General features: G+C 39.7%; 1 protein-coding gene across 4 annotated transcripts in view; it reads left to right on the forward strand.

The window, feature by feature from the left end:
* The window catches only part of ttyh3a (tweety family member 3a), a 312980-nt gene that overhangs the window by 266903 nt on the left and 23233 nt on the right, over window positions 1–22844 (forward strand). For 2 of the 4 annotated variants that reach the window (XM_051933634.1, XM_028813930.2), the window contains exons 12-13: window positions 4711–4884; window positions 17072–17147. The exons of 1 other annotated variant lie outside the window; for it this stretch is intronic. In XM_051933634.1, coding sequence (XP_051789594.1) covers window positions 4711–4884; window positions 17072–17147 — 250 coding nt within the window. The remainder of the gene's footprint in view (window positions 1–4710; window positions 4885–17071; window positions 17148–22844) is intronic. One more of the 4 variants, XM_051933633.1, reaches the window with a different exon arrangement.

Here is a 22844-nt window from a genome sequence, read left to right on the forward strand (position 1 = left end):
CAGTTAACAGCCTAATGCCATTTTTTATTTTCAACAAGTCCCAAGGTGCTGTCTAGTTAACTGGAAATATAGTGAAGCTGATTACTATTGAAATGGGCTGACTTTTTTCCCTGTGGTGTAGATTTGATTAAATAGTGATTGCTTTTAGTAGAAGCATGAATTAAATACATCGATCAATTAGATGGAGACTTGTGGCCCTGAATCCAACTCCGCTCTCAGGAGATTCCCGTGTACTGCATGCAGAACGCCACTTATATACATCATTTATTGGGTCTCGAGCTTACGATGTAGTATATCAGCCTTTGTTTAACTCATCATTTATTATTAGATTTAGGAACTGGAGATATAAATAATGACTGGAACAAATGTATAGAATGACCACATATCTGCCATTTTGACATTCTGACTTGTACTTGCCTTTACCAAAACATGCAGGAATGAATGATTGTCAAGTAAGAAAATAAAACAAAATGTTGCTATGTCTGCTTTTCAGGTAAACACGTCTCAACTTCCTTGCATTAACAGGCAGATGGATGAATGAACGAATAGGAAGCTTTTATGCCCCTAATTAAGTTAACTGGGTTCCTGACTTACATGTACTGACATATACAGTAATGAATGAATGATACATAAATAATATAGAATGTCTATACACCTGTCCTTTAGCCAAACATTAAAAGATTTTATGTCAGTGCTCATTTAAACATCAAGTGCCCAAGGCACTTTGCATCATAAAAAGATAAGAAATACAAAAAAATGTTTTAAAGACGATAGTTAACATACTGTAAAAGGAACAACAGAAACAAAAAATGAGGGTTGGGGTCCCAGAGCATGGCTTGTTTAATTTTGCTATCCAAAGTATGAAGTAGGCCTGAGACTGGAAGGGGTGTGGCTTCTTGTACAGAGGAAGTGACCTCATCAATCTTCCCGTGTCTTCAGTAAGTTTCACTCCCTCTGACCAATGAAATCTGACTGCGGCGCATTGTTCAACAATGGTGCAAACCCACAGCAGAGTGTCCATGTTCATTTGACCTTGGCTACCTCTAGACTAACAGCCGAGTGCTGCACTGTGTGTGTTCAAACTACCCATAAGCTATCACGAACGATTTGTACTGCATCAGTAATATAGTTACTGTATAATTTTCAAGTTGTCTTTACTTTTTGATTTACCTTCATATTTGAACCCCTTAAACAATGTCATTCATTTTATGGGTTTGTTAAAACTACCCGCCCTCATTTCTTGAAGGGATGCCATATGCTTCGCTGAGCAGTAACCCTTTTACGTACTATGGTATCCCAACAACCTGTGCATGTCTTCTGGCAGACTTTACTTACTTTCTAACTATCTTTATACAAATTTATTTTTTCTTATACATTCTCCTTTTCTGTTCCACCTGCTAGTGTCACACACTCTTGTCTGGTGACCAGAAGCTCTATCATGTGCTTTACTACGTCTTCTGTGTCTCTCTGTTTTGTTTCCTTTTGCTTGCATAGATTTGCACGTGTTTTTTTTATGTTTAAACGTTTTTTAAGTTTCTATGAATTTTTAGCATGTAACAGTTTTCTCCAAATCCATTATGCCAAATCAACCAGTATATCACCCACTCCTACCAGTAGGACCAAATGCAATGCACAAACTGATCTTGGAAGTGATGCCAGTGTTTTGTGATGCAGAGCACACACATGCACACTCCTTCATTTGCACTTGTGGCAGAAATTCATTTAATATGTAAGTGTTTTAATGTGGAAGGTAAGTGGGTAGACAGGGAGAAGGCCCACACTTTAAAGAAATAAGCCACGATCAGACTGGCAATCAAACCCAGGGCAGAGCAGTGTTAACCATTCATTTTTATTTTCAGCCTTGCCTTTAGTGTGCATTTTCTTTCTTTCTTTTGCCTACATGAACATTATGTGACGCCGTCATTATAGATTTCTGGGGTCGTTACTGTCATGTGGGCACAGTGCAGGAACATAATGATAAGAGATTCACGCTCAGGTAGATGTTAGATATTGGTGATAAAGGGAGTTGATCATCAGAACAAGGAACAATTACCCTTGATGCTCTTACGTAGCAGCACCCTCATTTTGCCTTCTTTGCTGTTTTTTCTTCTTTTTGTTTTTGGGTGGTAGGGGGTCCCACACAGGTGGCTGAGGAGTGTAATATTATGATGTGATTTGCTTTTATATTAGCCTTCATTGTCATATAACACTATCTACAGTGGTGTGAAAAACTATTTGCCCCCTTCCTGATTTCTTATTCTTTTGCATGTTTGTCACACAAAATGTTTCTGATCATCAAACACATTTAACCATTAGTCAAATATAACACAAGTAAACACAAAATGCAGTTTGTAAATGGTGGTTTTTATTATTTAGGGAGAAAAAAAAATCCAAACCTACATGGCCCTGTGTGAAAAAGTAATTGCCCCCTGAACCTAATAACTGGTTGGGCCACCCTCAGCAGCAATAACTGCAATCAAGCGTTTGCGATAACTTGCAATGAGTCTTTAACAGCGCTCTGGAGGAATTTTGGCCCACTCATCTTTGCAAAATTGTTGTAATTCAGCTTTATTTGAGGGTTTTCTAGCATGAAACGCCTTTTTAAGGTCATGCCATAGCATCTCAATTGGATTCAGGTCAGGACTTTGACTAGGCCACTCCAAAGTCTTCATTTTGTTTTTCTTCAGCCATTCAGAGGTGGATTTGCTAGTGTGTTTTGGGTCATTGTCCTGTTGCAGCACCCAAGATCGCTTCAGCTTGAGTTGACGAATAGATGGCCGGACATTCTCCTTCAGGATTTTTTGGTAGACAGTAGAATTCATGGTTCCATCTATCACAGCAAGCCTTCCAGGTCCTGAAGCAGCAAAACAACCCCAGACCATCACACTACCACCACCATATTTTACTGTTGGTATGATGTTCTTTTTCTGAAATGCTGTGTTCCTTTTACGCCAGATGTAACGGGACATTTTGCCTTCCAAAAAGTTCAACTTTTGTCTCATCAGTCCACAAGGTATTTTCCCAAAAGTCTTGGCAATCATTGAGATGTTTCTTAGCAAAATTGAGACGAGCCCTAATGTTCTTTTTGCTTAACAGTGGTTTGCGTCTTGGAAATCTGCCATGCAGGCCGTTTTTGCCCAGTCTCTTTCTTATGGTGGAGTCGTGAACACTGACCTTAATTGAGGCAAGTGAGGCCTGCAGTTCTTTAGACGTTGTCCTGGGGTCTTTTGTGACCTCTCGGATGAGTCATCTCTGCGCTCTTGGGGTAATTTTGGTCAGCCGGCCACTCCTGGGAAGGTTCACCACTGTTCCATGTTTTTGCCATTTGTGGATAATGGCTCTCACTGTGGTTCGCTGGAGTCCCAAAGCTTGAGAAATGGCTTTATAAACTTTACCAGACTGATAGATCTCAATTACTTCTGTTCTCATTTGTTCCTGAATTTCTTTGGATCTTGGCATGATGTCTAGCTTTTGAGGTGCTTTTGGTCTACTTCTCTGTGTCAGGCAGCTCCTATTTAAGTGATTTCTTGATTGAAACAGGTTGTGCAGTAATCAGGCCTGGGGGTGGCTACGGAAATTGAACTCAGGTGTGATACACCACAGTTAGGTTATTTTTTAACAAGGGGGGCAATTACTTTTTCACACAGGGCCATGTAGGTTTGGATTTTTTTTCTCCCTAAATAATAAAAACCATCATTTAAAAACTGCATTTTGTGTTTACTTGTGTTATATTTGACTAATGGTTAAATGTGTTTGATGATCAGAAACATTTTGTGTGACAAACATGCAAAAGAATAAGAAATCAGGAAGGGGGCAAATAGTTTTTCACACCACTGTATGTGAAGTCTGCATGTTCTCCCTGTGTGTGCTGGTTTTCTCCCACATTTCAAAGGATGTGCCAGTTAAGTGATGATGCTAAGTTGGCTTTGAATGGAAAGTGAGTTTGAGTGGATCCTGTTATAAAAGTCTGGGCTATCTTTACATGTTTTATACATACTGTATGTTTCTATGTGGAGCAGTGGCAGAGTAGGTGACTTTGCTCACATTTGCACATTGACTTGTGGGGGGGATTGTACTGGCAGCCCTTTTGTGCCGTAGCCATACATACCGTAAGAACTGGTGGCAGATGGGAGCCACAACCAGTCATCTCTTAATCCAATTCCAGATGAAACAAAAGAGGGTGTACTCATGTAAGAGTATGCCTGAAATGCTCCCCAAGGTGGCTGATTTTCCTCTGAATGTTTGATGTACTGCCAGTGACTTTAGAAGACCTATTAGGTATTTTAGCATCCCAGTTTCATTGGAGGTGGCTCAACTTTGTGGCCACTTCCTTGCACAACTGTGTCCTCCCATTTGGAAACTTTGTGGTCAGGATGATTAAATCAATGCAGGTTTTAAAATGGGATGGCTGAGCTAAACCTATGACCACTTTGCTTCCTTTTCATTATGAGTACATTAAATAAGTCAATCTGCAGGCTCAGAGTGGAGGCCTCTGGCACTCATGATGTCCATTCTCAACTGCAGAAACAATTTTTATATTATTGTGTTTATTTTTTTCCTGCATGAATCACTACTGTCAAGTTTCTTACCTGTGCACGGGATATTTTGTTGTGTGTTTTTATTTTTATCTTGTTCTTTCTAAAATTGCTGCGTTAAGCAAAGTTCGAGCGTTCCTGTGTTTTTGAATGTGCTGTTTTCTTCATCCTGAAGGAGTGATGAGGATGGTGAGGAAGAGTCCATGGCTCAGGGGAACCGACAGACTCATGATAACCTGTACCGTGTACACATGCCTAGTCTGTACAGCTGTGGAAGTAGCTATGGTAGCGAGACCAGCATTCCAGCTGCTGCACACACAGTCAGCAATGCACCTGTCACAGAATACATGTGAGTCGGCACGGTGGGCTCTTTTTATCATTCTGCATGCGTTTCTGTCCATCTCTTCACTCGTTGATTAATCCAATCAGACACTAACAACTTTTTTAAAGTGACCATGCTTTTATTGGGGTAGCATTATATTCAGATTGCTTTAATCTGCTGCACAGTGAGGATTAACTAAAAGGCAATTACATGGGAATCAGTTTGGAATTGAATGTTCATGGAGTCACAGCATCAGATGTCTGCTCTGCAGAAGCAGGTTTCAAGTGAGGAGAACCAAAGATTTTATTATGAATTATATTAGTAAATTCATTATTATATGAAAAACAATACATCAGATGATAACCCAAGACGTAAAGGCATTACTTTGTTTTAAAGGATTAAATAATATTATTAAATCATATTTCATAGTAAATGTTTTTACCAAATGTGATTTATTAATTTTCATTTCATACGGATGAGTTGCATTTCTGAATTAATTTTTGATAACAAAAATGTTTTCTTTTCACAATGATTCGTTTTTGAAATATGTAATTTCAAGTTATGTTTTCCCATTCTTTTTAATTTACAAATAACATATTTCACAGTGGGGCGGCACAGTGGCGCAGTGGGTAGTGCTGCTGCTTCGCAGTTAGGAGACCCAGGTTCGCTTCCAGGTGCACTGGTGATTCTAAATTGTCCTTGGTGTGTGGATATGTATGTGTGTGTGTGCCCTGTGGTGGGCTGGCACTCTGCCCGGGGTTTGTTCCTGCCTTGCGCCCTGTGTTGGTGGGGATTGGCTCCAGCAGACCCCCGTGACCCTGTGTTAAGATATAGCGGGTTGGATAATGGAAGGATGGCTGGATATTTCACAGTTACAATGGCTTATGTCAATCAACAGAAAATGGACTGGTAAATCCACAAAGATGGCTTATTTTCCTTGTTAATTCTGCCAGCACTTACACAGTATTATTGATTATGATCTTTGGAAATCATTAATTTTTTTTATCCACCTCCTAATTGGAATGTCTAGTTTGTTCTGTGAGAAATATGCGGTTTACTACATGGAAAACCTGGATTTAAAGTCTGTTTTGTTGTATTTTACTAGGTTAGAAAGTTCATAATTTGTTAATGTGTTATCCCAACGGACATCTCCATTTTAGACTATTGTTATGACCGTCTCCATCCTTCCCAGAATTCCCTGTGACATCGGCTGGGCGACAGGTTGAAGACTGTGCTCAGCAGTATCTAACCTTGATGGATTACTCTAAGAGTGTGATTAAAAAAAAAAAAAAACTATGTTCTTAACTGTCTGGCTAACTAATCTTTTGCTCTTGTTTTTTGACCCTAACTTTTTAGTTGTGTTATTCTCGTTGACGAAAGATCATTTCCTGGTCATTTTTAATTTCTCTGATACTGTCTCTAGCGAGTCAGTATGCTCAGCAGTTGACTCGGCCATTAAGCTTAGCAATTTTTCAGCTACTTCTGGCTGTCCCAACTCAGTGATTAGCTGCTGCTCAATGATCAATGATTTTCCTTTACTAACTCTGCCCAGACTTGCTCAGTTAATAGCAAATTCTCAAAGATCAGTTATGTTCCTTCACTAATTCTGTCCAATCCTACTCAATGGCTTGTTAATCCTGCACGATGAGTTGTTTTCTTGGGCTAGTTGAGGCAACACCAGCTCTGTGATGGCTAATCCTTCAAGACTGATTACTGTTTCTGGTTGGACCTACTCAGTTACAGTACTTGGAAATCCTCAAAGATCAGTTATTCCTTCTTGCTAGGCCTCACTGAAGTTACTTAAAGTTCGATTCCATTACCCTGTTATTTGAACCCCCTCTCCCATCTATATATATAATTCACTAAATCCATGGCAAGCAAGACGCATGCAAGATAGAGCCACACCCGCCAACTCACAGAGCCACGCCCACCAACAATTCACTAAGCAGCCGACCATGGCACGCAAGATAGAGACCATGGGATACGCACGACAGAGCCCCGCCCGCCTACTCTAACCCTCCTCCCGCGTCATGGAATATGCACGACAGAGCCCCGCCCATCAACTCTAACCCTCCTCCCGAGTCCACCCTCGCTCTCGAGGCACGCAACACCTCACCAAACACCGCCTCAGTCGCTTCGTCTGTGCTACACTCCACATGCACCTCTGAGCCACGTTGACTTTTCATTGTTCTTTTCGGTTCCAGCTGCTTTTCTATATATAATCCACCAAGTTGCCCGACCATGGGATATGCACGCACGCAAGACAGAGCTCTACCCGCCAACTCTAACCCTCCACCCGCATCATGGGATAGGCACGACAGAGCCCTGCCCGCCAACTCTAACCCTCCTCCCAAGTCCACCCTCGCTCTCGAGGCACGCAACACCTCACCAAACACCGCCTCAGTCGCTTTCGTCTCTGCTACAGTCCACATGCACCTCTGAGCCACGTTGACTTTTCATTGTTCTTTTCGGTTCCGGCTGCTTTTCTATATATAATCCACCAAGTCGCCCGACCATGGGATACGCACACACTTAAGACAGAGCCCCGCCCGCCAACTCTAACCCTCCACCCATGTCATGGGATATGCACGAAAGAGCCCCGCCCACCAACTCTAACACTCCTCCCATGTCCATTACCTTCACATTGTTTTCCTTTTATTTCTAATCGCGTTCAACAACTATATGGCGACATCGACTTCTCAACTGTGACTCCGGAACAACTCAGTACGTGAGCTATATTAAGCGTCACCAACGAAGACTTGCTACACCTTAATGAACAAGTACTGAAACTTATCCCTACCGATGAAGTAACTTTCACCAGCGTTGACTCCATTGTCACAGACGATCCCGCAGATCAAGTTTCATTCCTCGAAGAATTTACTCCCACTGGCATGCCTCCGCATAAACTCAAAATTAAAATAGGTTCACTTGTCATGCTTCTCAGAAACCTCATGCCAGCAAGAAGTCTCTGTGATGGCACTAGACTGACTGTTACCAGCATTCATCGCAATGTACTGGAGTGTAAAACTATCGCAGCTTCTACCTCACAAACTGTCCTTATTCCTAGGATATCCCTGACCCCATCAGATTCAAATTTGCCTTTTACTTTTACACGCAGACAATTTCCTGTTAGATTGGCCTTTGCAATGACAATTAATAAGGCACAGGGACAAACTTTCAAAACGATATGCCTGTATCTGCCAAAACCAGTTTTCAGTCACGGACAATTGTATGTTGCTGTCTCTAGAGTTCCATCCTTTAATTCACTCACAGTCGTATCCTCAAACCCACCCCATTTGGACAACTGTGTCGTTCAGGAAGTGTTCACCCATCAATAAATAATTATGTGGTGTATGCTATGCTGCAGGTTGGCTAGTACTACCTAATGGATTATTTCCCCTTTATTAATTCTGGCTGGAAATACTCAATCACTGGTTAATAATTTAGGATCCATTATTTTTTCTTGCTAGTTGAGGATGCACCTACTCTGTCATTGTTAATCTTCAAAGATACATTATATTATTTTGCTAGTTCTGGTTTAGACTCACATCATCATGGTCTTTGATGTTTGTTTGATAGCCCTGGCTGGACATAAATCCTAAATTCTTAAGACCAATTATTTCTCCTTGCTAGTTCTGTCTGTATATACCCCAATTAGCAATTTCTCAAAGATTGACTCCATTCCCTTATTAATTCCTGCTGTACTAACTAAATGCTTAGCCAAAAGTTTTTGATTGATTATTTTCTCTTGCTAGTTCTGGATGGTCCTACTCAATGACTAAGTAATTGTCAGAACTTGATTATTTGCCCACAGTGGTGAACATTGGTGGTGTTTGAGACATAATATTCAGCTTCAAAATAATGTTAGCTGATGTTGTTTCAGCACAATGAATAATTTGATTAAAATGTTTTGTGACTTCACATAATCCAAAATAAAAAACTGAGACCACAGTTGATGGTCGAGGCTGTGTAGACCTCCTGCTATCTAGATTTCTCACCCTCACTGAAAGTAGCTTTTCGTTTTGTCTGTGGTGTGTGATGATCATTTTCTGACCAAAGCCACAATTTCCCGCAGGGGACTATGAATCGTTGCATTGAATCTGTGATAAAGTTCATCCCTCTTGACTCATGTTGATTGACATACAGCCTTGTCCTTTTGAAATGTATCATTTGGAAATGTAAAATGGAGGAAAAATAATTTTGAAATATATCCTTCAAAAGAGTGTCATTGAGAAATAAGGTTTCATAATTTAATATCCATCCATCCATCCATTATCCAACTCGCTATATCCTAACTACAGGGTCATGGGGGTCTGCTGGAGCCAATCCCAGCCAACACAGGGCACAAGGCAGGAAACAAACCCCGGGCAGGGCACCAGCCTACTACAGATAATTTAATATTTATTTTTAATTGTGCAAAATAAAAAGAGGAATTGATTTGTTTAGTTATTAATTTACTATTCTACTATATATATATTTATTTTCAAAATCATGCTTTAAGTTTAACTGTATAGCAATGATAACTGCATTTATGATTCCTGTGATTTGTGGCTACACAACTTTTCTGTAATTGCATTTAATATTAATTTTTTTGCTGAAACGTCTGAGCCTTATCATAATGTAAAAGAAAGACAAATGGTGTTATTTATAACCTAAAATTCTGAAATGCTAACTGAAGAAATATAAATATATATTCCGCACCTATAAAAGTATTTACCATCTTGGAAGTTTTCATATTTTTACTGTTATACAGCATTGCATTTAATTTGGCTTTTTTGGCACTGATCAACACAGAAAGACTCTTTATCTCTACAAAGTGATCTAAATTAGTTGCAAGTATTAAACCCAAAAACAACTGATTGCATAAGTATTCAGCCAATTGAATATGGCATCGCTGGTGTAGCCAGTGTGCCCTGTGCTGGCTGGGATGGCCTCCAGCACCCCCGCGACCCTCTTCAGGACAATGGGGTTAGAAAATGACTGACTGACTGACTGGTGCAGCCAACTGGTCTTAGAAGTCCCATAATTAGCTCAAAGGAGATCAACTGTCTGTGACTTAAGCTGATTGCTGTATAAATGCGCCTTATTTGGTAGGGCCAACTTGTGCTGAGTCAGTATGGTGGCCTAACATACACAATGAAGGGAAAGGAACACTCTAAGAAATTCCATGAAAAGGTAATGGAAACAAGACAAGATAATATGTAAGTTGCTGAATATGTTGTGGCGTCCAGTTAAATCAGTAATTAAATAATGGAAAGAGTGTGGCACAGTTGGAAAGCTAGTATAGCAGGCCATCCACAAAACTGAGTGATCATGTGAAAAAAAGAAGATTAGTGAGGGAGGCCAACAAGAATCCTGTGATAACTCCTAAGGAGTCACAAGCTACAGTGGCTGCGCTTGGAGGGACTGTGCAGACAACAACTGTTTACGCGCTGCTTCACCAGTTCCAGCTTTATGGGACAGTGGCAAGGAGAAACCCATTGTTAAACTTGAGAACATGAGAGACTCTAAATGTAGCTGGAATTGTTTCTATGGTCTGATGAGAGAAACATTGAGTTTTGTTGGTCATCAAAGTATATTTCATATTTGACGTAAGTTAAACACTGCACATAATCAAAAACATGCCATACTTACCATGTTGCAGCATCAAGCTGTGGGGATGCCTCTCTGCAGCAGGCCCTGAAAGGCTCAGTGAAAAAAACAGGGAAATCTTGTCGGAATTCATAAAGAAGTCTGCAAGAAACTTGCACCTAGGGAGGAGATTGCAGCAAAAGCACCACAAGAAGCATAAAGCCAAAGCTACATAGGAATAGCTTTAAACAACAATTTTAGTGTCCTGGAGTGGCCGAGAGAGAGTCCAAATCTCAATCCAACTGAGAATTTGTAGGTGGACTTGAGAAAGACCGTTCAGCCACAATCCTGATGCATCCTGACAGAGCTTGAGCAGTTTGACAAGGGGGGTTTTGGGAGCATACACAGATACAACGAGTTGCTGCACCCACCACATGATGAACCACCCAGATTGGGACCCAAGGGCAGCCGTACAACGGGTGACACACCTCAGCACCACACTAGTTTGAATGGAACAGTGTGATTTTTTTTTTTTACAGTGGCTGGAGTGCCAATCTTGCCACCAGCCCCCAGGTTTCCCTGCAAGTTGGAGGACCTGCTTTTAGGGCTGGATGAAGGTCATACACAGGACAGAGCAATGGCAGGTTAAGGGCCTTAAGAAAGGGGGAAAATTGCAGTGTCCAGATATGCAAAGCTGATGGAGATCTTTGCAGATAGACTGTCAAAGGTCCATCTACTAAATACTGACTTGAATCCTTATATGATCAAGTGCTTTGATTTTATATTTGTTATTAATTTTGGCCACTTTGTCAAGATCTGTTTTCACTTAGACATTAAAGAGCCTCTTTCTGTTGATCAGTGTGAAAAAGGACAAATTCAATCAACTGTGATTAAATATTGTATATTAATAATATTTGTAAACTTTCAAGGGTAGTGAATACTTATACTAGAATATATATATATATATATATATATATATATATATATATATATATATATATATATATATATATTCTTATGTCTGAATCACAATCTGATTATCTGGGTGGTTACCTACCAGGTAACACTTGTGATTGGTCGGCCAGTTGGCAAACATCCGCCACGTCCTCTCAGTTGTGAGAAGCAGATCATAGATGAGTTATATAATATCTGACAAATAATACAAAGTGTACAAGACAAATAAGTGAACCAGCCGCCATGGTTCAACCTCAGAGGCTTTGCCTCAGGCACTGACATCTAAGGAGATGCAAAAGTGCGTACACCTGACGAGCCCCAATAAGGACGAAATGTGTTGTGTATTCTTTGTATTATTTGGTAGATACTGCATAATATATACTGTAAACAGTGTTTTAATTAATTATTTTAAACAGCTCATGAATAAACATAACAATATTTGTGAATTGAAAACTGTATTTCCTATGTGAAGGTCATAAATGATAACGTATGTGGCATTAAATACTGCAAGTGTTTCTAATTTGACCATAAAGGGCCATCTTGCCCCCTAGAAGGACTTGATGTCCAGTATACATAGTGCAATGTAAATCTAAGAAATACAAGGTATGAAATAAAAATGCTTCACCATTTTTGCATTATATCTTAACAAATTGAATTGGGGCATCCATGCACACTAGATGTTTGGAGTTAGCAAAGTTAAATAGAAAAATGGAAATTATTCAAATTACTACCTTCTCAAACTCAAGCCTCTTCTGCACAATAAATTTATCCTAATTATACCAACATTTAAAAAGTGAACAATATAAAAAAAAATTAGTTGCAGACATCAGTATACCCTAAAATGACTGTACTCTGTGATCTGAGAAGTACATTGTTTGAATGTACTAAGTTGCAATTCCTCATTGATCCACATGGTGGCAGCACAAGCATGTCTCAAAAGCAGAAACGTTTCCAGAATCCAGTAGAAATTGTGGAGATTTAAAAAATTAAAAAGAGAGAAGCATAATGCACATAATATAAAGTAATTAGTTGCTTTTTGCAACAAATCAGTTGTGTCAAAGTTTCATTTGTGGCTTATACTAATAGTTTTTCCAAATGTTTTGTTGTTGATTTGTCTAATTGCTACGTATGTAATATTGTACATTTTTCACCAAGGTATGGTCACTTTAAAATCTTGCTGATTTTCTTATGCTGTCTCTTCTAATCTGCAGTAAGTAATTCAACCAGAGCTGGGCTTGATCATGTTTATGGGTGTGAACTCACAATGGATTCAATTCATTATCAAGTTATTTCTGATCCATTTTGTAGCTGAATGCCACAGATCTTTATTAATTTTTAAGAATCGAGTCACTCAATCAGTGCTTCACCAAGTCAGGTGGCTCTGCAAGTGCCTCACATGTGTGAGTGGTGGGGGGTCTCTGTTTAATTCCAGTTACAGGTCCATCAAGCAAGTCTCCAGCAGATTTTCTCTTTCACAGAGTCCCATTCAGTGCTTGGTAAGATTAGGTACCCTTTGGATGGTTGTGCTTTTTTCTTTTTTATAAATAGATGTTAAAATATGACATTTTGAATAGCTAGACACAATTGAATACCATCTGTCCCTTTATACAAGGCTTGTCATTGCTGACATAACAGAGGACAATAAGGTACACTGAGTTGTCAGGCAGCTTTCTTGCAGGCCATCTTGTAGACGGATTACTTTCATACAGAAAAAACGCTACCCCCTGGTGTTCATGGTTAGGAACAGCAATGTACCAAGGGCTCAGCACCCATTTTTTAAATAATTTAATATCTACAGCACCTTCAGAAGTATTCAGAGCTCATGAATATTTTTTATTACAATTTGTTATGTTGTAGCCTTGTGTTAAAATCATTTCAATTCATTTTTCCCTCATGAAGCAACATTCACTACCCCAGAATGACAAACCAAAAAGAGGATTTTTAGAATTCTTTTAAAAAATGTATTAAAAATCAAAACCAGAAATATCACATTGACACAAGTATTCAGGTTCTTTACTTAGTTCTTCATTAAAGCACCTTTGGCAGAGATTTCATCTTAGGTTTGACGCAACAAGCTTTGCACACCTGGATTTGGGGATTTTCTGCCATTATTCTCTGCAAATCCCCTCAAACTCTGTCAGGATGGATGAAGACTATTAGTGGACAGCTGTTTTTGGGTCTCTTCAGAGATGTTGGATTCAGTTCAAGGCTGAGCTCTGGCTGGGCCACTCAAGAACATTCCCAGAGGTGACCCTAAGCCACTGCTTTGTTGTCTTTGCTTTGTCCTGTTAGAAAGGTGAACCTTTGGCCCTGTCTGTGGTCCAAGGTGTTATGGAGCAGGTTTTTATTAAAGATATATCTGTACTTTGCATTGTTCTGCTTTTCCCCCCAACTCTGTCTAGAATGGAGGACAAACAGTTCAATCTTGGTGTCTTCAGACCAGAGAATCTTGTTTCTCATTTTCTGAGAGTCCTTATGTGTCTTCCTGCAAACCTCAAGCAGGTTTTCTTGTGTTGTCTGGCCACTCTGCCATAAAGCCCTGACTAGTGGAGGGTTGCAGTGATTGTTGTCCTTCTGGAAGTCTTCCCCATCTTCACACTGGTTGTCTGGAGCTGAGCTTTCCATGACCCTTCTCCCCCATATGGTCAGTTTGGCCAGGTAGCCAGATTTTGGAAGAGCCGGGGTTGTTCCCAACTTCTTCCATTAGAAAAATTATGGAGACTACTGTGCTCTTGGGAACCTTCAGTGAAGTAGGAATTTTTTGAAGCCTTTGCCAGATCTGTGCATTAATGCAATCCTGTCTCTAAGCTCTAAAGGCAATTCCTTCAACCTCATTGGCTTGTTTTTGCTCAACTGTGGGTACCCACTATAGACAGATGTGTGCCTTTACTAATCATGTCCAGCCAATTGAAGTGACCACAGGTGGGCTCCAAACAAGGTGTAGAAACGTCTCAACGATAATCAATGGAAAGGGATGCACCTGAGCCAAATTTCAAGTTTTCATAGCAAAGGGTCTATGTGATAATTCCGTTTTGTAATTTTTTTATAATTTTGCAAAAAATAACCTAAAATCCAGTTGTCGCTTTGTCATTCTGGGGTTTTGATGGTTGTTTGATGAGGGAAAAAATGAATTGAAATGATTTTAGCATAAGGCTGCTACATAACAAAATGTGAAAAGCGTGAAGGGCCCTGAATACTGTATATGTATGTACAGTGCATCCGGAAAGTATTCACAGCACATCACTTTTTCCACATTTTGTTATGTTACAGCCTTATTCCAAAATGGATTAAATTCATTTTTTTCCTCAGAATTCTACACACAACACCCCATAATGACAACGTGAAAAAAGTTTACTTGAGGTTTTTGCAAATTTATTAAAAATAAAAAAATTGAGAAAGCACATGTACATAAGTATTCACAGCCTTTGCCGTGAAGCTCGAAATTGAGCTCAGGTGCATCCTGTTTCCCTGATCATCCATGAGATGTTTCTGCAGCTTAATGGAGTCCACCTGTGGTAAATTCAGTTGGTTGGACATGATTTGGAAAGGCACACACCTGTCTATATAAGGTCCCACAGTTGACAGGTCATGTCAGAGCACAAACCAAGCATGAAGTCAAAGGAATTGTCTGTAGACCTCCGAGACAGGATTGTCTCGAGGCACATATCTGGGGAAGGTTACAGAAAAATTTCTGTTTCTTTGAAGGTCCCAATGAGCACAGTGGCCTCCATCATCTGTAAGTGGAAGAAGTTCAAAACCACCAGGACTCTTCCTAGAGCTGGCTGGCCATCTAAACTGAGCGATCAGGGGAAAAGGGCCTTAGTCAGGGAGGTGACCAAGAACCCGATGGTCACTCTGTCAGAGCTCCAGAGGTCCTCTGTGGAGAGAGAAGAACCTTCCAGAAGGACAACCATCTCTGCAGCAATCCACCAATCAGGCCTGTATGATAGAGTGGCCAGACGGAAGCCACTCCTTAGTAAAAGGCACATGGCAGCTAGCCTGGAGTTTGCCAAAAGGCACCTGGAGGACTCTCAGACCATGAGAAAGAAAATTCTCTGGTCTGATGAGACAAAGATTGAACTCTTTGGTGTGAATGCCAGGCGTCACGTCTGGAGGAAACCTGGCACCATCCCTACAGTGAAGCATGGTGGTGGCAGCATCAAGCTGTGGGGATGTTTTTCAGTGGCAGGAACTGGGAGACTAGTCAGGATAAAGGGAAAGATGACTGCAGCAATGTACAGAGACATCCTGGATGAAAACCTGCTCCAGAGCGCTCTTGACCTCAGACTGGGGCGACAGTTCATCTTTCAGCAGGACAACGACCCTAATCACACAGCCAAGATATCAAAGGAGTGGCTTCAGGACAACTCTGTGAATGTCCTTGAGTGGCCCAGCCAGAGCCCAGACTTGAATCCGATTGAACATCTCTGGAGAGATCTTAAAATGGCTGTGCACCGACGCTTCCCATCCAACCTGATGGAGCTTGAGAGGTGCTGCAAAGAGGAATGGGCGAAACTGGCCAAGGATAGGTGTGCCAAGCTTGTGGCATCATATTCAAAAAGACTTGAGGCTGTAATTGCTGCCAAAGGTGCATCGACAAAGTATTGAGCAAAGGCTGTGAATACTTATGTACATGTGATTTCTCAATGTCTTTATTTTTAATAAATTTGCAGAAACCTCAAGTAAACTTTTTTTCACGTTGTCATTATGGGGTGTTGTGTGCAGAATTCTGAGGGAAAAAAATGAATTTAATCCATTTTTGAATAAGGCTGTAACATAACAAAAGGTGGAAAAAGTGATGCTCTGTGAATACTTTCTGGATGCACTGTATGTATGTACAGTATATATGTATACATTAAGTATGTGTGAATTATTTAAAATATTGGTGAGGTTAAGTTAGTTCAGGGCTGCCAATTCTCTTCCATGAAGGCTGCAGTGTCGACATGTTTTCCTTCCAGCCAAGCTTTTGACTAAACTTTGCCATCATTTTTCTCCTTTTTTTTTTGTTCTTAAAAGTCCACCCCCACCAAGCTGTATTCTGCTTATTTTGTTCAACTGATCTGTCAAGTAACATACAGAAACAAATATCAAAGTCACTATATAAAGTTCTTCCGGGGAAGACTTGATGATAGAAGGAGTCCCAGGTGATCAGAGGAGACTAGACACTATCTTGGAGGGACGGCCATCTTTGCTTTGTTATTTTGTAATTTATTAAATAAACCCTGAGATGTGCACATAAAAACCTGGAATGAATTGACTTTTTTATAGTCCCTTTCAGTAAGGGTATTTAAAGGACTGAAAGACTAGAAATCACTGCAGCCTACAGGGAGCAGATTTGGGAACCACAGCTGGTTTGTTTGATCATCAGAAGAATCCTCCTAGATGTAGATCTATGTACTTTAGCAAATAAGACTGTAACTGGAAATAAATGGGATTTTACCTTCCTCGACTAGCCCCTGAATGTCTGGATAGTCTTTGTCCCTTGGGTTCTTCCAAGCTGCTGCCCCTCTCAATGCTAAAGAGCTCACTGAGAACAGCTTCTCTTGGTCTTAAAGCCTCATCCTGCACCCCACTGCTTCTCGCCAGGGAGCTAAGTTTGGGAGCTTTGATATTTTCAGCATTTTTTGTAGCTTGCAGTCCCGCGGCGGATTGCAGTAACTGAGTGTTTCGTTTCTATATTGTGACACAGGAGCCAGAATGCAAACTTTCAGAACCCACGGTGTGAGAACACCCCTCTGATTGGCAGGGAGTCCCCGCCTCCTTCTGTAAGTGTGCACTGTTTGTTCATTTTCATAATGCACTCTGAAGTTTCATCTGACAGCCATTTGTTTGCACTCGTCACATCTTTCTCACTCTTTGTGTCTGTCTTGTTCAGTGAGTGGAAGCTAAGGAAACAAAGCAAAGCATGATAACCTGCTCATTGGCATTGTTTTCATTTGAATTAATTCATTTTATTTTGTTTCTGTTTCTTGTTTTTCAACCCTGAACGTCTGTCACTTTCTTTGCTTCTTAGTTTCTAAGAACATTTTGCCTCTTAACCTGGGCTGTTTGTGTGTCTCCTCTGCTGTCAGTTTCAGTCGGGTGTATGGGAGGGGGGTGGTTATGGTTGGCTGGGGAACGGGACATCAATTAGCCAAATTTGAAGTTTGATGCTTTCTGTTTATAACCCCCCCCCCCCCCCAAGGGAAAGAAAATGGCAGAAATCTCTGTACATGTTTGTTAAGGCTGCTGATGATTGGATAAATATTCATTTCAGTAATTTAGGAAAAAAAGTATGTCAGTTTTCATTTAAACCAGTAAGTGGGCGGCACGGTGGCGCAGTGGGTAGCGCTGCTGCCTCGCAGTTGGAGATCTGGGGACCTGGGTTCGATTCCCGGTCCTCCCTGCGTGGAGTTTGCATGTTCTCCCCGTGTCTGCGTGGGTTTCCTCCGGGCACTCCGGTTTCCTCCCACAGTCCAAAGACATGCAGGTTAGGTGGATTGGCGATTCTAAATTGGCCCTAGTGTGTGCTTGGTGTGTTTGTGTGTGTCCTGCGGTGGGTTGGCACCCTGCCCAGGATTGTTTCCTGCCTTGTGCCCTGTGTTGGCTGGGATTGGCTCCAGCAGATCCCCGTGACCCTGTGTTCGGATTCAGCGGGTTGGAAAATGGATGGATGGATGGGATGCCATTGTACTCAATCCCCAAAATTTCACATGCATAGAATCAATTCACCAAAGTGTACACTTGTGTAGCAAATCCCGGCCTTATGTGTAGTTCAATACAATATGAGCTGGTCAGATTGTGTGATTTTAAATTCAATTTATTTTAAAGGTATGTTGATTCCACTAACAAAAACGTCTAAACTGCAGAGCTAAATGATAGCATCTTATGTTCATTTTGACGGTCACACAGGTCCACTCTTAATATGTCCTCATCGCCTTATGAATACTGTGTGCCTTTTAATTAATTTAGGTAGACGTTGCATCCTAAATATAGGAACACACATTGGTTAAAGGATAAGTCTGGTATTTTTGAAGTCAAAGTTATTTCTTCACAAACATGCTATACAATATGCATTTTCCACGTGAAATTGCGTTCTAGAGTTAAACGTTTTCTATACATTTTTAAAAAATACATAGCCAGTCCTGGCATTTTTCACTGAACTCTGCTCTGGATAAGAGAGTTTGAAAATGGAGAGATGGATGGACGCTCTGTCATCCTGGAGCAATGCACACATCTGTGTATTCATTCCACGTGTGCCATTAAGCAATTCATAAGGTGTCTGTTCATTTCAAAACAGGCACAACATGTCTTCCTCAGGGGCTTCATTTGACATCAACAGCAGTTGTTCAAGTCTCTAGATATTATTAGTAATGATGCCATTACAAAAACGCTGAATTTGTGCACAGACCTGACTAGGCACCCACATGCCCAGGGCCTGGGACAAATGTTCCCAACAAAATCAGTGCCCCTTTCTTCTGTGTGGAAAAAAAATAAAAATCGGGGTTTCTAAGAAGATCCCCACTTAATAGCAGCAAAATTAATTAAATCAAAAGAAAGTTAAAGAAAGAAATAACAAAATTAAACCTATGGGAGAGCTATTCAGCAATCAGGTTTTAGTTGCTTCTATGGGCAGTCAAGGTCTGTTGAATGAACAGCAACGTCCAGTCATGTCACATCCCATATGGTGGGGCTTCCTGGGCTGACCAGAAATATTGTCACAGCTCTTTGGAGATGTCCTCCTCCACTCTAAGGCTGGAAGAGGGAGAGAGCTTAGAAACTATGTCTCCCCCAAAGCTGTCCCCCAGTTTGCTTCAGGAGCAGAACCTCAACAGGCTCCCATAGTGCACGTTTGTGACAGGAGGTCCGTCTCCCACCACATCCCCTCAGATATTCAGGTTAGGTTAAGTAGTGAGTTCCAAATGACCTTGAGTGTGTTCACGAGTGGTCTGACATCCTGTTTTGTGCCTTGTGCCCAGTGTGGCCCTCATGACTGTTACGTTTATTGACAGATTAGAAATGCTTATTCATTTCACAGCCCATACTGCACCACTATAAATAAACCCTTACCAAACCCAGAACCAACTAGTTAAAATTGTATTTGTAAATGTTAAAGTCTTATTTAATTTGTTGTCTCCCTAGATATATATCTGCCAAATAGAGGACTAGGGGTCATTTAAAAGTTTATTACGATTGCACACTTTTATTCATTTTAATGGCTGTACTTACCCAATATTAAGAAAAACAGAATCAAGTAGTTGTTAAGTTTTAGTAACAAACTATAAGGTACATTGTTGGTAATTTACCTGGTAAAGCTGGCCCACTATTAAAAAATTCATACTCGCTAAGTTAAAATCACTTTGAAGGCCTTGTTGGCCGATTATTCGCAAATGTGCGCCAGATGTTCTTTTTAACTGTTAATTATGTTATTGTTAGGTTGGCTTCCAGTTAATAAATACAGTATGTGCTAAATACAGGCCTAAGTTTTAAATTATTACCTTCTGAAGAGATTAGACAATGTTACTTATTCATGTTTACCTTTCTTTTTGTAGTTACATCTTGATGAGTTGTACACTTTTATTAATATTAAAGTTCCTCTGGCTGCTTATTAATAAGCAAAAGTTTATTAAGTAAAAACAAAATGTGTTTAACTATTGTTATTTAAACAGATTACACATTACTAATAATTTCAACATTTGATTGACCCACTATGAGTTCATACACACCAAAAGCAGAACTAAGTGTTTAATTATCTTGTTACTGATGAATTATGCATTAGTATAATTAATTTCAGTTGTCTCCTGGCTTGCTATTAATAAATACAAATTAAATACAGAAGTGTTTAGTTACCATCTGATTAATGGATCTCAGAGAGATATTAATTCTGTGTTCATCTAGCTCATCAACTACAGAGCTTAATGTATACTAAACAGTTTATTGATTTAGATTATACGCTTGAATTAATATCAATACTCAAATGTCTCTCTACCAATATAAAAAATAGTGTTTGGTTACCATTGAATTAATAGATTTCAATTTCAATGTTCATCCGGTGCACTATTAGTAATCCCTGCCAGTTTAGAGTTTAGTTGCCTTCTTCCTTAGAGCCTTATGCATCGGCTATTTAAAATGCTCACTAAACACAGAACTTAGCATTTAGTTAACAAGTTATTGATATGTGCAGATGTTAATGTCGATATTTGTCTGTCACATTATTAGTAATGACATGCCAATTCAGCGAATTAACATTTGGACACCATTTTATTAATCTGTTGCATGCTAATATTAATTTTGATTTTCGATTGTCTTGCTGTTCGTAATGGCATGACAGAAGACAAACAAAAGACGCATTTAGTTGTTTTCTTGTTGATAGATTATACACTGCTGTTATTCATTTTGATGGGAAGACAGTCTGAATATGAATTAACACACCCTTCAAATACAGAAGTAGGTGTCTAATAGTTAATATTGTATTACTTGTTCACAAAACATGCCGGTCCACTTTTGATAATTTCTTGGCAAATGCAGTAATAAGCATTTAACTAATGTTTTATTAAGTTATATGCTGTTCTTAAGGTCACATTTTATTGATATAGATTATGCTAATATTAATTAGTGATAGCAATGCTGGTCCATTGTTCATAAATAATTGGCAAAACAAAATGTTCAATTACCATTTTGTTGATAGATTATTTGCTGAAATTAATGTCAGGCTCAATATTAGCAAATACAATCCCAGTTTTAAGTAACATCGTCTTATTGGAGTATACACTGCTATAAACTTTTTGTTATCTATCTATCTATCTATCTATCTATCTATCTATCTATCTATCTATCTATCTATCTATCTATCTATCTATCTATCTATCTATCTATCTATCTATCTATCTATCTATCTATCTATCTATCTATCTATCTATCTATCTATCTATCTATCTATCTATCTATCTATACAGTAATCCCTCACTTATCGCGGGAGATAGGTTCCAAGGCCGACCGCGATAACTGAATTTCCGCGAAGTAGGGACACCATATTTATTTCATTATTTAACATGTATTTGGACATTTTTAAACCCTCCCTGTATTGTTTACAACCACCCTTTACTCTATTAATAACAGGGACAACTGCTAAGCAATATGAAATCGGTAGATAAGTTTACACTTACTGTATAGCGAAGTACACGTAGCTATATATGACGTGATGAATATGCTGCGCAGTAAAAATGATGATGATTGAAGGAGATAATCCCCTGAATGCAGTAGCAAGAGCACGTTAATGTTGCATGAGTGAGATGAGACTTCCTGGTTAATGCAGCACTCCGTCGCTGAGCCAATCAGCACCACACAGGAACTTAACTGCGTGCTCTGATTGGGTAGCTTCTCAGCCATCCGCCAATAGCATCTCTTGTATGAAATCAACTGGGCAAACCAACTGAGGAAGCAAATACCAGAAGTAAAAAGACGCATTGTCTGCAGAAACCCGGGAAGCAGCGAAAAATCCGCGTTATATATTTAGATATGCTTACATATAAAATCCGCGAAGTCGTGAATCCGTGAAAAGTGAACCGCGAAGTAGCGAGGGATTACTGTACACACATACACGCACACATTACGTATTTCATATTACTTGACTTCTAATCATCCAACAGTTACACTCTGCTTGTTGTATGTAGCATTAATATATGCAGTGTGACATTTGTTGGAATTCATTTTGTAATACATGTAATAATAAAATGTGTTGCTTTTTTCATTGCAATGGATGTTGTATCGCAAATATTGGCACTGCTGTTGAGAATCCCACACCACGTTCCATGAAATTTGGTGTAACCTTTGTGACAGTATAACTCAATAGTGGAAAATTTAAACAGCAGAAAATTTCAGTAATGTAACAGTATAATAGAAGGAGTATTAATCTCATTCTGCTATATTTAGGAGTCAGACATGCTAAAAAGGGGTTTGAGGCCTCCAAACAGACCCCATAGGCAGGCCAGACCCTTCACAGGCCAGCGTAAATCACCAAGTTTAGCTAACTCTTGACTACTAACAGTTGGCTTGGACCTTATTAGATCCAGAATTGGAGAAACTGCATTAAAATTCAATAATAAACTTACAGTAAATGTTCTAAAATGCCTCACAAGAGGGAAAAACCACGGAGAACTTTGGCTTGTGCACTAAAAGGCAGAACAAATTCTTTATAAATTAAACGGTGTATGTTTATTTACCAAAAAGGAGTAATAAAAAACAGAGCTCAAAAAAGCAGAAAGGAGTTCCCAAATAGTAATTCCTAAGGCAACAAAGACCCAGTACACAAATCTAGAAAAAGATTCCAATGACAGAAGCAAAATGATGAAATAAAATGGGGAAACTAAAGATATGACAATACTCACACAAAAATTCCTCAATAAGTTCAATGAGGTCTCTCCTCAGGAAAAATGTGGAGGCCAGGTGCCCCCGCCTCTTGGGGAACCACCCACAAGGAATAC

The sequence above is a fragment of the Erpetoichthys calabaricus genome, chromosome 11 (assembly GCF_900747795.2).
Source record: "Erpetoichthys calabaricus chromosome 11, fErpCal1.3, whole genome shotgun sequence".
NCBI lineage: Eukaryota > Metazoa > Chordata > Cladistia > Polypteriformes > Polypteridae > Erpetoichthys > Erpetoichthys calabaricus.